Raw genomic sequence first — 16,057 nt, 5'->3', positions numbered from 1 at the left:
AAATCACTGAATGAATGAATGAATCCTGAGTAATGCCTAGGATACTAAGTATCCATGCACAAAGTTAGTGGTGCATGGATACTTAGTTGTCTAGTTGTCATTGATATCTTGTGGGCACTGACTCAAAGCTATCTACTCCCATTTGTAGCCACACCTGATCAATACAGACTTGCTAAAACGGACTTGGTGCAATTTCTTCCTGCTGCACAAACACATCGCAGAATTGCAGCCTTTCTCCCTTTTTAATTCACACTTGCCCAATGGGAATGCAAGATAATTAATTGAGACAATCTCAATTAACACAATTAAAACAATTGAGACTCATCAATAACTGCCTTTTCTATTTAACTAGTGGTATCACAAAAAATTAGATCTGACAACCAGATTCCGGGCTCGTTTACCCAAAAGCAACTTTTGGAACACATTTGGAATACTGTGTTCAGTTCTGGAGACCTCACCTACAAAAAGAGATGGATAAAATTGAACGGGTCCAAAGACGGCTACAAAAATGGTGGAAGGTCTTCAGCATAAAACGTATCAGGAAAGACTTAATGAACTCAATCTGTATAGTCTGGAGGACAGAAGGAAAAGGGGGAACATGATTGAAACATTTAAATATGTTAAAGGAAAATAAGGTTCAGGAGTGAAGTGTTTTTAATAGGAAAGTGAACACAAGAACAAGGAGGCACAATCTGAGGTTAGTTGGAAAGATCAGAAGCAACGTGAGAAAATATTATTTGACTGAAAGAGTAGTAGATGCTTGGAACAAACTTCCAGCAGCCGTGGCTGGTAAATCCTCAGTCACTGAATTTAAACATGCCTGGGATAAAGACATATTCATCCTAAGATAAAATGCAGGAAATAGTATAAAGGCAGAGTAGATGGACCAGGAGGTCTTTTTCTGTCGCCAATCTTCTATGTTTCTAACTTTTCCACTTTGGAAAACTTGCTAGGTTTCCCCGAAGTGAGAATTCCTGGCAATCGCAACCGAGGAAATACCTGTTTAAAACTAGGTTATAGGTCCGCCGCACCTGATCAGCGTCCAGCTGAGCCTTTGCGGGAGCGGCGCAGCCTCCCAGGCCCGCCCCGCGGGAGATTTAAAAAGCGCCTTCGGGTGGAAGCGGCCTTCCTCGGGGCGTGCGCAAGGCGAGAGAGAGAGAGAGAGAGAGAGAGAGAGAGATGGCGACCTTTATGGACCAGGCGATGGAGAGCTACGTTTACCCCTCGTACAACCCTTACCTCTACCGCTACCAGGCGCCCAAGAGCAAAGGAGGGCAGAACGCCTGGCGGCACCAGCAACACCATCACCACCACCGCAGCAGCACCAGCAGCGGTTACTACTCCGACTACAGCGAAGCGGCAGCGGCGGCTGAGTACTTCGACAACTACCAGCGGGCGCAGCTCAAGGCCATCCTCTCGCAGGTCAACCCCAACCTGACGCCGCGGCTGTGCAAGGCCAACACCAAGGAGGTGGGCGTGCAGGTCAACCCGCGCCAGGACGCCTCGGTCCAGTGCTCGCTCGGGCCGCGCCCGCTCTTCGGCGGCGTCGACCAGGAACCAGGCTGCCCGGTGAGCGGCGTCCCGAAGCGCGCGCGCTTCCCCCGGACCGTCGCCGTCTACTCGTCCGTGGCCTCCCGGCGCTCCACCGCCTTCTGGAAAGAAAACGAGGCCCTGAGGGAGCCGTCGAAGGCCGCAGCCGCGAGGGCTCCGCCGGGCCTTGAGGGGGACGCCGGTGTCGTTGTTAGTACCGCCACTGCCAGGCGCAAAGCCGAGGAGAGCGGCGCCCAATCCCGGGAGCGGAAGAAATCGGTCTCGGTCCCCAGCGACGGGACAGGAGGCTCGCCCTCGAAGAAGCCCCAAGCCGGCAGCGCGCCTGAGGAGAAAAATGAGACGAAGAAGGAAGAGGAGAAGTGTAAAGGCGAAGGCGGGAAACCGTCTCGGGAGGAAGCCGAGCCGAAGAAGGCCCGCGTGCGCTTCCAGGTAGGCGCCCTCGACACCCCCCGCCTGGCCCGTCGAGACCAGGCCCGAATAAATCTCCCCGTAAACCTAGCGGGCCCGCTTAGCCACGACGCGCCTCAGCCCATCGGCGCGCAGGGGGCAGTTAAAAAATGCTATGAGTTCGGCCGAGCAACGGTGCGAACGCCCGTAAAAACCCGGTTGGAAGTTGCCTCGGGCCGTCGGTCGACGCCCTCCTCAGGTTTTTTCCCCCTCTCACGGCGTTTCAAGGCCGCCGCCCCGCTTCAGAAGAGCGTTGTCCGAAAGCGGGGCTGCCCGAAGCCGCGTCAGCTGAGGGAGAAATTAGACGGAGAGAGCAGCTTCGCTCCCCAAACAGGGATTAGAGATTCAGACGACCGAGTTTAGGCTGCCCTTTGCTCTTTTTTTAAAGAACTTGTCTTAAAATCCAAAGCCCGTTTGCGGGTACAGGGGGTTTAGCAAAAGAAAGGGCGGTAGGTAGAAAGGGGCTTCTTCCTTCTGTCTGAGGAAAGAATAAGCCAAGATTGCTGCCTTTTAAAACTTTTTTAAAGCTTTTAAAGGAAAACCAGGATAAGGATTCAGACCCAACGGGCTGGCTGTTTCACACAAGAACGTTTTAGACCTTAAAAAGAAGTAGAAGGGATTATTCTCTTCTAGGGGTAGTAGAATTCCTGGTGCTTGCTCACACCTTATAAACCAAGTTTATAAACCAGACTTTCCTGGTTTATTTTCTATGACTGGCTGAGTTTGCATACCAGAGTAAACCATGATTATCGTTTACTCCAGTGGTTCCCAATGTGGGGTCCACGCCCCTCAGGAGAACAATTTGATTTTTTAGTGGGGGCAAGCGGACCCTTATTTAAACCAAGTTAATGGCCTTTTAGGCTTCCTCCACATGAGTAGGGGTTAACTTTTTGAACAATAAGTATATGTCACAGGGTGGTGACATCAGGATTTAGAGATGTTTAGGTGGGCCATGTCCCAAAAAAAGGTTGGAAACCACTGGTTTACTCATTTGTTTCCTAAATGTGATTTGGAAATCCAGCCAGTTGTGGTTTGTATAGTTACTCGTGGCATTTTTAGCATGTTCAGTTAAAGCTGACAATTTGAAGCAAACTTAAAAAGGATTATTAACTGACATAGATGGTTAAGACCCTGCAAAAGGATTATTAACTGACATAGATGCTTAATACCCTTGCAGCATCCTCACAGTCCATGTGGGTGTGATCTGGACACTTGGCTCACATTTACAGCGGTTGAACTTTCCTAAAGTTCAACCTCCCAGCAAATTTACGACATACACAATCTATGAAGAAGCTGGCAGGAAAGGTTGCAAGTCATTGTTTATATGATGTCTCACTTAGCAATTGCATTGCTTAACAACAAATTCTCCAGTTCCATTTGCCATAAGTTGAAGACTTACCTCTTCAGTCCTCTTTAGTATGTCTTCTATCTTGATTACCCTGGCAACTGGGATGTCTGGACTTCAACTCCCAAAATTGTGGTGGAGGAATTCTAGGAATTGAAGTTCACGCCTCTTAAAATTGCCCAAACTGAGAAAGATTGCTATGTTAGCAATAGTAACATTGTTCTTATTAGCTAATACAGTAGTACCTCTAGATACGAGCTGCTCCACATGCGAGTATTCCAAGATACGAGCCACAAGGGGAGAGAAATTTCTTTTCGAGACCCGAGCTCAAATTCGGGATACGAGCCAAGTGTCCACTAGGTGGCGCAAGAATCCTTGCTTCTGGTTATCTCGGAGGGGAAAAACAAAGTCTAAAGCCATTTGTTTCAGATACGAGTTGTTCGACGTACGAGTTGTTCGACATACAAGCTCCCTTCTGGAACAAATTAAACTCGTATCTAGAGGTACTACTGTATAGCTTATTAGCTTATGACTTATTGTGTTTGGGGTTTTCTTTTCAGTGTACGCTGCACAGAACCCTATTATGAGTTGGGCAACCCTAGAAATCCAATAATTTTTTAAAAATGAATAAAATATATAGAATATAGAATAGAAAGTTTATTCTGTACAGTATAAACTTGCATAAGATCTGCAAAAAAAAATCTGTCTCGGATTTAAAGGCATTCCAGTCTGAATATCTTACCATGTCGTTGGGTTGAAGAAAGATGTTGTAGGACTTGGTGTGGTAGTCTTTTTTTTTAACCTCTATGCTTTCTAGTTCCTAGAGCAGAAGTACGGCTATTACCACTGCAAGGATTGCAATATTCGATGGGAGAGTGCCTATGTCTGGTGCGTACAGGGCACAAACAAGGTAGGTTACAATCAGTTGGGTTAGTATTGGGCTTCAGGGTTTAGTGATGCCGTGTAGACCAGAGGTCCTCAACCTCTGAGTTGCAATCACTTCCCCGCATGCGGGGAAGCAAAAAACGTTGCTGAAATGTGTCCGCACAATGTGTTCACACCTGTGTGAAATTTTGCTACCTGCACAGGTGTGGGAAGCAAACCGCTCAATTCCGCACTCGTGCTCCAGAGCCATGGAGTTGCGCAAAATTAGCTGCCCCAAGTCCTCAGGGATATAAATCCAATTAATAATAATAATAGTTAGCCGTACTAGCAGCATCCCACCCCCGCAGTCCGCTATTGGACCATGAGCCATTGGGGACTGGGCTGCTGAAGAAATGGGGAAGTGTGTGTCAGCTTCATTTGCACACCAATGGAATTTCGATTGTGTGCATGAAGCCATTCCTCCCCTACTACTGGCAAAGGTGCCAGTGTTCTAAGGATCCAAAAAGGTTGGGGACCCATGATGTAGACACCAAGCTTCCAGCAGCATCTTTAGAGGCAAACAAAGTGGTCTGCAGATAATGTCAGGAAATCTCCTAGATCAGGGATCTCCAACCTTGGCAACTATTTTATTTTATTTTATTTTTTATTTTTTATTTTTTATTTTTTATTTTTTATTTTTTATTTTTTATTTTTTATTTTTTATTTTTTATTTTTTATTTTTTATTTTTTATTTTTTATTTTTATTTAATATTTAATATTTAATATTTAATATTTAATATTTAATATTTAATATTTAATATTTAATATTTAATATTTAATATTTAATATTTAATATTTAATATTTAATATTTAATATTTAATATTTAATATTTAATATTTAATATTTAATATTTAATATTTAATATTTAATATTTAATATTTAATATTTAATATTTAATATTTAATATTTAATATTTAATATTTAATTTTTAATTTTTAATTTTTAATTTTTAATTTTTAATTTTTAATTTTTAATTTTTAATTTTTAATTTTTAATTTTTAATTTTTAATTTTTAATTTTTAATTTTTAATTAATTTTTAATTTTTAATTTTTAATTTTTAATTAAATTAATTAAATTAATTAAATTAATTAAATTAATTAAATTAATTAAATTAATTAAATTAATTAAATTAATTAAATTAATTAAATTAATTAAATTAATTAAATTAATTTATTTGTCAAACAAGTATAGTATTATAGTACATATTAACATAACATAAGTAGAACGTAGTAATAGAAAGGATAATAAGACAGTAGGACAGGGACATTAGGCACATAAGTGCACTTATGCATACCCCTTACAGACCTCTTAGAAAAAGGGAGAGGTCAATTGTAGATAATGTAAGGTTGAAGATTTTGGGGTTGGATTTTGCTGGCCGGGGAACTCTGGAAGTTGAAGTCCGCCAGGTTTAAAGTTGCCAAGGTTGGAGACCCCTGTCTTAGATCATAACCCTGCCCAAGGTAGACTTAGTTTGCTGGAGTGGTGGTGAGGCAATCATGGAAAAAGGTTACCTGAATCTTCTCTTTCTTTCTGTAGGTTTACTTTAGGCAGTTCTGCCGAACTTGCCAGAAGTCTTACAACCCCTACCGGGTGGAGAATATTGCCTGCCAAGTAAGTAGAGACTTTTAGGACATCATTTAAGGTAGAAGGTCCATTGGGTTCCACGTGGTTCCTCTCATTATTTAAAAACCAAAGGTATTAGAATCCTTTCCTTTCAGCCAGACTTCTGAAATGAAAGGAAGTGGGGAGGATGCTGGTGAGGAATCAAGCAGTAAGTTTTTACTCCCAAAAGCAGCTCTTCTGATGTTAGAAAGAAATTCCTAATCTCACCATGTGTTGTTCCTTAATTCCATTAAATGTTTGCAGTTTAAAAAAAAACCAGTTGCCCTAAAATTAAGATCCATTTTGATAGCTCCATATAATAATAATAATAATAATAATAATAATAATAATAAATAAATTAATAATAATAATAATAATAATAATAATAATAATAATAATAATAATATTAGATTTGTATGCCGCCCCTTAGCTTGCTCGACTGCAGATAGAATTGGTTTGCTCCTACTTTCTGGGATTTTATTATTACGGTACCAAGCCCTGAAATTCCTTAGATCAGTGTTCCCTCTAATTTTTTTTTGGGGTGGGCGGAAAAGTATAGTGTCTGAGCGGCAGTCCCTTCGGGACTGGGCGGCACAGAAATATTAAATGAATGAATGAATGAACGAAGGAAGGAACGAACGAAGGAACGAACGAAGGAACAAACAAACAAACAAACAAACAAACAAATAAATAAATAAAAAAACCACCCTGCTTTGCCTCAGAGAATTTCAAAATAAAATACTGTACTGTGTGTCTATAACAGTGAGCTCATAATAGGGCAACTCTATCAATATCAAAATGCCACTTAAATAGTTGATCTAGTTTCAAACTAGATTTTGATTTCCTTTCTCTCTTCCTTACTCCCATTCTTTTTCTTTCTCTTTTCCTTCCTCTTTTTTCTATCTGTTTCTCTCTCTTCCTCTCTTCCTCTCTCTCTCCTTCCCTCTCACTCTTTCCCTCTCGACTTCTGGGCAGGTTTGAAAAACTCTGAGTTGATGATGATTTTTAAGTGAGCGATTGCTCACTGCTCAGCTTAGAGGGAACTATGCCTTAGATATTGTTTTGTCTTCCTTAATTTTAGGAAATGAGTCAAGATTGGCTGATTGCTTCCAACCACAGCACTTATTGGTGGAGTCAGCTGACTGAATCCACCAGTTAGTGGATTGGCAGGTGTAATGTGTAAAATAAAATACCAGTAAATTCTGGGTGTGTTTTTCACACCCACAATCAGGATATGAAAGGACCACAAAATCATACACCTTCGCAGTGAAAATATTTCTAAGCTGGAGGTGTTTGATTTTTTTGGGCTCTTTTAAGTACATTTGTCTCCTTAAAGTCTATACTCATGTATGATAAACCTATGTTAATATCTCATTTGGTGAGGCCAAGCTGAAAAGTTTAATTTCATTCTGAAATCTTAAAATATTTTTGGTATTGATTTCAGGTGATATTAGTTCATAGAAAGTACATTTTAAATGAATTGGGAATGGATAAATTAATATATTCCCAGTTAACCTAGTTAACAAGTAATTACGAACTGAGCTACTGAAAAGTATGTACAGTATATAGATTTAAATATGGGGATTTTGAACATTAGCAGATCAGACACTTCATAACTTTCCTACTTAATAAAATTTAGGTAAATGCCTCAAGTCAGACTTCTTTCTTTGTAGGAATTCTTGAATACTGGAAACACTCACATATTTTAATCCTCTTTTCCATATCAGTTTGTTCTTACTACTGCCACATCCTTGATACATAAAGGCCATCCGAAAGCAGGGAGAGAGATTTGTAATAACCATCTAGATCAGAGGTCTTCAAACTTGGCAACTTTAAGACTTGAGGACTTCAACTCCCAGAATTCTCCAGGCTATCTGGAGAATTCTGGGAGTTGAAGTCCACAAGTCTTAAAGTTGCCAAGTTTGAAGACCTCTGATCTAGATAAGTGTTTCTCAGCTTCAGCAATTTCCAGATAGCAATAGCAATAACATTTAGACTTATATACCGCTTCATAGTGCTTTTACATCCCTCTCTAAGCGGTTTACAGAGAGTAAGCATATTTCCCCCAACAATCTGGATCCTCATTTTACCCACCTCGGAAGGATGGAAGGCTGAGTCAACCTTGAGCCGTTGGTGAGATTTGAACTGCTGAACTACAGCTAGCAGTTAGCTGAAGTAGCCTGCAGTGCTTCAATCTAACCACTGTGCCACTCCAGCTTTTTATCCAAAGATGTGCGGATGCCAACTCCCAGATTTCCCCAGCCATCCTTCTAGGTGTCAACATTCATACATCATTTATTTTTATTTTTATTTTCTCCCCCCACCATATTAATGCATATACTTTGAAATATGTCAATAATTGTCAGAGTTCTCAAAAGGGGCGGCATACAAATCCAATAAATAAATAAATATATAATATACATAATTACATATTTTCCCCATCATTCTAAAATCAACATCCTATTATGTAATTACTTGTGACTAACAGTCTTGTTATTCTTGATTTCTTTGCATTCTCCTCTCTGTTAACTCATCTCTCCTAACTTCTTTCTCCTCTTCTCCTTCCTCCTCCCCTCCACTCCTTCTCTCCCCCTTCTACCGTTCTACTTCCTCTTTCTCCTTCTTTCTCCTTCCCTGAGTGATTTTTGTTCTAATTCCTCTCTTATTTAACAGATTGCCACCTTACTCCCCATATCTTCTAAATTTGTTATTATTCATTATTTCTATGTACACGGTTCTTTATTTTAGTTATATGTTGCTAATCTAGTGCTGCCTCCTCAAAACCTTATTTTGTCATCTGGGTCTCCCATAATTCTCTCTCTTTTATTTTTATAATTATTCTAATTTAACTGTTGACATCCATACATCTTATAGTAGCTGAGGATTTAGGATCACCAGGACATGTACCACAGTGATGGCGAACCTTTTTTTTCCTTGGGTGCCAAAAGAGTGTGGGTGTGCACTATTGTGCATGCGCGAGTGCCTACACCTATAACTCAATGCTTGGGAAGGGCAAAAACAGCTTCCCCCTGCCCTCCAGAGGCTCTCTGGAGGCCGGAAATGGCCTGTTCCCCAACTTCTGGTGGGCCCAGTAGGCTCGTGTTTCACCTTCCCAAGGCTCCAAAGGCTTCCCTGGAGCCAGGGGAGGGTAAAAAATGCCCTCCCCCATCCCCCCGAAGACTCTCTGGAAGCCAAAAATGCCCTCCCAGAGCCTCTGTTTGAGGCAAAAATCAGCTGGCCGGCACACACATGCACGTTGGAGCTGAGCTAGGGCAATGGCTTGCATGCCAGCAGATATGGCTCCAAGTGCCACCTGTGGCACCCGTGCCATAGGTTCGCCATCACTGATGTACCACTTCCTTGGAGAAGATGTTTCAGTACTACTACAACTACTATTACAACTCCTCGCCTTTCGTAAGCTCCTTAAAACCCACCTCTGCTGTCAGGCATGGGGGGACTGAGATATTCTTTCTCCCTAGGCCTTTACAATTTATGCATGGTATGTTTGTTTGTATGTATGTTCAATTTTACAATAAGGGTTTTTTAGTTGTTTTAGTATTGGATTTACATGCTGTTTTTTATTACTGTTGTTAGCCGCCCCGAGTCTACGGAGAGGGGCGGCATACAAATCCAATAATAATAATAATAATAATAATAATAATAATAATAATAATAATAATAATAACAACAACAACAACAACAACAACAACAACTGCTATTAATGGTAATATGCAATCTTAATCATTCTACTTGCAAACGAACAGTAGGCATAAATACAGAAAAACTGACCTCAGTCGTCTTGTCCCTAGTCAAAATTTTATTCCTGTGGAATTCATATACAGATCCAAGTCGTTTTTATGTTCAGTTACCCTATTGCTTTTTGTGTGTGTTGATTTCAGAGCTGCAAGCAAACCAGATGTTCCTGCCCGGTAAAACTGCGCCACGTGGATCCCAAGAGACCTCATCGCCAGGACCTTTGTGGAAGATGCAAAGGCAAACGGCTTTCTTGCGATAGCACCTTTAGTTTCAAATATATCATTTAAGGAAAGGGCCTGGAGAAGAGCCTTGACTGTCAAATTGTACCGAGCAGAAATTTTTGTTTGGAAGTAGGCGGCTGCCAAGTGTTGAGAAAGCCTGCCGATGGAGTTGGTAAATCAGGATGGAACGAAACTTCTACCTCTTTTGTTATAATTGCATTAAGCAGCAGGGGAATCTGCTTGGTGTCTTCTGACAGACGCAATTTTATTTTTGGTACCCCAGAAGCGGTCAAAGCAGCCCAGCCTTTGTTCTTGTTATGTGGGAAGGAAACCATTGTCTTAATTTCTTCATAGGAGAAGCTGCTCTAGGCAGAGGAATGCACTATGAGCCAGGCAAAATATGCAACTGTTATGGTAAATGTTTCATAGTGACAATTGCCAGGGCAGGCAAGCAAACCTTAGGGAAAAAAGTTTTAGTTGTGACAGCACACTGTTTGAAGGAACTCGAGGATGGAAAAAACAAGCACAAATTACCAGAATCCAGACATTGTACTGCAGCACTGGGTTGTCCTGCTGCTGAGTAAAATGACGTAATTGTTTGGGTGCCAGGTTCATAAGAATTATTATGGATGTGGGTAGAAGGCAGCAGGATCTCGGGAGCACACCTATGAAAGGAATTATTTTCTTGGTCAGTACTAAATAATGTATGTATCACCTGAAGTTTAGAAGTAACTAAGATATCCTTTGGCCAGAGTTAATATGGCAATTTCATTAATTTTTTTGAGCGTAGATTTCTAATAAAGTCACTGTGATTATAATTGTGAGTTATTTCTACTTTGCTTCCCCCACTTTGTTTAATGCTTATATGCACGCCAGAGCTAAATAAGACATTTTAAGTTTAAATAAGTTATTTAAAATTTCCATATAATACCACAGATTCCTTCAGTGCAAACTCTGAATTATAGTTTCCTGTAAGCATTTTCTAACTTGAAATGGACAACTGTTCAGTTTTTGGTTTCCAGGAATGCTTTCTTTCTTTCTTTCTTTCTTTCTTTCTTTCTTTCTTTCTTTCTTTCTTTCTTTCTTTCTTTCTTTCTTTCTTTCTTTCTTTCTTTCTTTCTTTCTTTCTTTCTTTCTTCCTTCCTTCCTTCCTTCCTTCCTTCCTTCATTCATTCATTCGATTTGTATGCCGCCCCTCTCCGAAGACTCGGGCCGGCTCACAGTACTAAACAATATAGCAGGGGAACAAATCTAATATTAAAAAAACCTCAACATATAAAACCCTATCATTATTTTAAAAACCAAACAGCACATTCATACCAAACATAAAACAAAGTATAAAAAAGCCTGGGGGAAAGGTGTCTCAACTCCCCCATGCCTGGCGGTATAAGTTTACGAAATATAAGCGTGAGCAGATTGGGAGGAGATGATTAGAGTCAGTAATCGATAAGGCTTCAGGCTTGTCTGAATTCTGTCATTCAGGTTAGTTGTAAGATATTTATTTGTGGAGTCTATACTAGGCCAAGAAGAATCTGGAACCAGTTTAGAACTGAAGATGCGCTGCTCAAGAAAGTTATTCTGAAATAACGAAGATGGTGTTCGGCCCATGTTAGAATAATTTAAGTGCAACAGGAAATGGGCAATGTGTCTTCCAGTTTTCACTGACTGCAATCTGCTTGACGTTCAACCGGGATTTTTCACACGGGGGAAATATCTCAGGTTCCATCAGAGGCTGAGGAGAAAAAAATTTCACTTGGATGCAATCAACCTGCCATCACCAATCTTTGCTCCTTGGTTTTGGGGGTTAGAAAATATATTTTTTAAAAACACGTTCTGCAACTTGAGGAATTAATTTTTATGGAAAACTACAGAGTAGTTATGATGATTAGAGTAGGTAAAGCAGTAATTCTCAACCGTGGCAACTTTTAAGTTGTGTGAAATTCAATTTCCAGAATTCCCTACCCAGCATGGCTGGTTGGGATTCTGGGAGATGAAGCCCATACTTTCTAAAGTTGAGGAACACTTATGTAAAAGTTGGGTTGGAGGTATAAAGATGTACCACATCATTGATTTTTTCTAGTCCAGCTACTTTATTAACTGCCAGCTCTTCTGACAATTCCATTGATGGGTATGAAGGACACGTGAAATAGGAAACATGTTTTATTTTGAGAAAGGAACCAAAAGGTTCCACTATTTGGGAGTGTCCTAATGGGACAGAGTTTGGACTTTGCAAAGTTTTTTGGCCATGGAAAACTACATCTATGTAAAGCAACGGGCATCTGGCGAGGGCCTTTGGCTGACCATTTTTTGTCTGAAAACTTTTAAGACGTCTGGACTTTAACTCCCAGAATTCTCCAGCTGTCCATGTGTGGGAATTGAGGTCCAGATATCTTAAAATTACAAAACACTAGTTTAAGATATACATTAATGCAGGGGTCTCCAACCTTGGCATCTTTAAGACTTGTGGACTTCAACTCCCAGAATTGGATGAAGAATTCTGGGAGTTGAAGTCCACAAGTCTTAAAGTTGCCAAGGTTGGAGACCCCTGCATTAATTGATACGATACAATCCAGTTATTGCTAGTTGAAAAGATAGTCTTTCCTGTTCACCCTAGGCCAGTGATGGTGAACCTATGGCACGGGTGTCACAGGTGGCACATGGAGCCATAACTGCTGGCACATGAGCTGTTGCCGTAGCTCAGCTCCAACATGCATGTGTGTGCCAGTCAGCTGATTTTTGGCTTGCACAGAGGCTACGGGAGGGCATTTTTGGCTTCTAGAGAGCCTCTTGGGGGGGGGGCGTTTTTACCCTCCCTTGGTTCCAGGGAAGCCTTTGGAGCAGGGGTGGGAAATTAATTTTGCCATGGGAAATTGGGATGGTTTTAGAGGGGCGGACTAATATAATTAACTCAGTTCTACCCTCTTCCTTGTTTCTCCCAAATTCCCCCCCCCTTCCCAATACACACAAAGAGCGCAAACCTCCCCCCTGTTCCTTATTTATTTATTTGCCCCTCCGCTCTCCTCCCCCTCCTCCCTTCGTTTCCTCACTCGCGCTGCCCCTCCCCAGCAGCCCACACCCCCACTCCCGTCTGGCCTCGCCTCCGCATTATCACAATAACACTCACTTATGGCACAATAACACCCAATATGGCATGAAGCCGCCCGCCTGCCTTCCTCCCCTCTGTGTCGGCCCGCCACCGCTTCCCCCAACCGACCTTGCATCCTATCCTCTGGACTGTTGTTCCCCCCCCCGTCTCGGCTGACCAGCCTGTTCCCGCTGTGGTTGGGCTGCTGCTGCTGCTTTGACCCCCGACAACTTACCCCCCTCCCAACCCGCTGCCTTTTGTCCAGCACTGCAGAGAGGAGAGAGCCATGAGGAAGGAGGGATTGTTGCTCTCCTGCGGCAAAACGGGACTAAAAATGGCGACCTGGATTTGTCCCACGATGGTGGGGCTCCAAGAGAGCCTTGTTGGTGGGTGCTTTTTTGTCCTGTTCATTCGAGGTGCTTGTCCCTCACCCACTCCATGGCTTCCTCCTCCAGGAAGCCGGTCACAGACAGTGGGTGGGCCGCCCCTTGCCCAGGTCTGCTTTGGACCCTGGGGAAGGCAAAACATGAGCCTATTGGGCCCACCAGAAGTTAGGAAACATGCCATTTTTGGCCTCCGGGGGGGCAGGGAAAGCTGTTTTCGCCGTCCCCAGGCATTGAATTATGGGTGTGGGCATTCACACAGGCGCAATAACATGCATATGCGCTCTTGGCACGTGAAGGAAAAAAGGTTCACCATCACTGCTCTCAGCGCTGTCTGGGAACTGATGGAGTCTAATCGTCCATGGCTTCAAGGCTTAAATAAAATGGTAGCCTTTAGCGCCTTTCAGGTGGAAAAAATTCAAGAATATGATTGTAAGGGACACAGTTGCTCCACTTATATTAATGCTGAATCTCAGAATATTTCAAGAGTGTTGGAACATGGTCGATCTAGTTGCCCTTATTTTATCTTAGGATGGATATGTTTATCCCAGGCAATTTAAATTCAGTTATTGTGGATTTACCAACCATGTCTGCTGGAAGTTTGTTCCAAGCATCTACTACTTTTAGTCAAGTAATATTTTTTCACGTTGTTTCTGATCTTTCCAACTAACCTCAGATTGTGCCCCCTTGTTCTTGTGTTCACTTTCCTATTAAAAACACTTCTCCCCTGAACCTTATCTAACCCTTTAACATATTTAAATCTTTTGATCATGTCCCCCCTTTGCCTTCTGTCCTCCAGACGATACAGATTAAGTTCATGAAGTCTTTCCTGATAATTTTTATGCTTAAGACCTTCCATCATTCTTGTAGCCCATCCTTGGTTCAATTTTATCCATCTCTTTTTGTAGGTGAGGTCTCCAGAACTGAACACAGTATTCCAAATGTAGTCTCACCAGCGCTCTATGCAGCGGAATCACAATCTCCCTCTTCCTGCTTGTTATACCTCTAGCTATGCAGCCAAGCATTCTACTCGCTTTCCCTACCGCCTGACCATTCACCCATTCATTGTAATCCATTCGTCTGGCTGATCTATTATTTTGTCTCACTGGAATTTTTGCTCTCTAACAGTTATGTAACTGTGACCAATTTTTCAACTTCATAGGGTATGTTCTATTTTTTTTTTAGGGGAAAAAGGAACTTGATTTAAATTGAGTTTTGTGCCAGGGAGCATTGACTGTTGGCAACTACCTGAGGACAAGTTTTCTTGGTTAGGTTTTCAAAATGGTTTTTGCCCTTGCCTGCTTCCTGAGAGTCAGCGACTGGGCCAAAGTCAGCCAGCTGGCTTTGGGCCTAAAGCAGGAACAGAACCGTGTCTCCCAGTTTCTAGCCAGATGCCTTCACTGCTACACCAAACATGACTCTTAAAATCACTTATTTTTTCCCCTTGTCCTAGTAAAATCACTGCATCTACAGTACTGCTCAAAAAAATAAAGGGAACACTCAAAGAACTCATCCTACATCTGAATGAATGAAATATTCTCATTGAATACTTTGTTTCATACAAAGTTGAATGTGCCGACAACAAAATTAAATTGATTGTCAATCAGTGTTGCTGTCAGGCCACCTGACACAGTAACAGCGATAGGGATATGGGAGGAGTGAAAGAGAAATTGGTACCATGGCACATTCTTTGTGGAGGGCCTTAGATCGACTGAACAAGGAAGAAGCCAGCATTCCCTTCCCTGGATTGGTACATGTGATTCACTTGTGGGTGTGGGGTTGTGGTAATGACATTTAACCTAAAAAATTACGGAAGTGAATTCCACTGTTGGTATTGCACGGCAAGAATCCAGACATGGCTCTGATAATAAATGGAACTTTTCTGTGTTCACACAGCAGTGGATAGTTTGATTTCACAGATATTTAATTTACTTGGAGTTATATTGTGTTGTTTAAGTGTTCCCTTTATTTTTTTGAGCAGTGTATTATACTTACTGGGAATAGAGACTTGCTTCAATTTTAGAAAGCAATCGCTCGAGAGGCAATGGAGATATTTGCTTTTTATTTTTTATTTTTCAATTGTATAATTTAGGTCATCGGCCACCAATCTTTTGGGCGCTAGGAACCAGTTCCTTGGAGAAAGTTTTTTTTTCGCAGATTGGTGGGCGGTGTGATTTTGCATGCTGCCTGCATCCCACATATGGGGCTTTGTTGCTTTGCGCAGCCTGATTGCTGGCATGTTATGGACAGGTGCCAATCGATGGACAAGAGTGGGTTAGATCATTTTATGTAGCATTTACGCCAGACTTGGCAACTGGGAGTTGAAATCTACAAGTCTTAAAGTTGCCAGGTTTGGGGACCCTTGGTTTACATAAATGTTTGTGAAAACCTGTATGCTATTATGGCAACTAAAATTTTGCACACATTTAAGGACACACACCGAAAAGGAGGGCAGGATGTGGTTTTGAGCCCTTTCAACATTTTTCATGGTTAGAGTCTTGTTAATATGCTACTAAAATTAGAAGCAATGAAATTAGCATTCATAAGTGGCCAATACCACTCTGCCAATTAAACAGGATAAATTCTGTTTCTCACACTGTTTACAGAAGTCTCAGATAAGAAACGGGCATCAAGAATCCAATTACTGATCCAGGTATCTGATGATGAGACTTATTAGCCCTGGAAACCGGAGACCCAAGTCTTTCCATAGGGGAATTTTCAACTTATGAAATGTAATCGGG

At 41.6% G+C, this 16,057-nt stretch overlaps 1 protein-coding gene across 1 annotated transcript; it reads left to right on the top strand.

Moving 5' to 3' along the window:
* Nucleotides 1-1,033: 1,033 nt before the first annotated feature.
* ZAR1 (zygote arrest 1) lies at nucleotides 1,034-10,666 on the top strand. Its single transcript, XM_070757158.1, has 4 exons — nucleotides 1,034-1,980; nucleotides 4,161-4,253; nucleotides 5,806-5,880; nucleotides 9,771-10,666. The coding sequence occupies exons 1-4, from the start codon at nucleotides 1,180-1,182 to the stop codon at nucleotides 9,912-9,914; spliced, it is 1,113 nt and encodes a 370-aa protein (XP_070613259.1). The 5' UTR covers nucleotides 1,034-1,179; the 3' UTR covers nucleotides 9,915-10,666.
* Nucleotides 10,667-16,057: the final 5,391 nt, after the last annotated feature.

This window comes from Erythrolamprus reginae, chromosome 7 (assembly GCF_031021105.1).
Source record: "Erythrolamprus reginae isolate rEryReg1 chromosome 7, rEryReg1.hap1, whole genome shotgun sequence".
Classification (NCBI taxonomy): Eukaryota; Metazoa; Chordata; class Lepidosauria; order Squamata; family Dipsadidae; genus Erythrolamprus; species Erythrolamprus reginae.
Note: the sequence above shows the minus strand (reverse complement) of the source record. Positions and strands in the feature narration are given on the sequence as shown.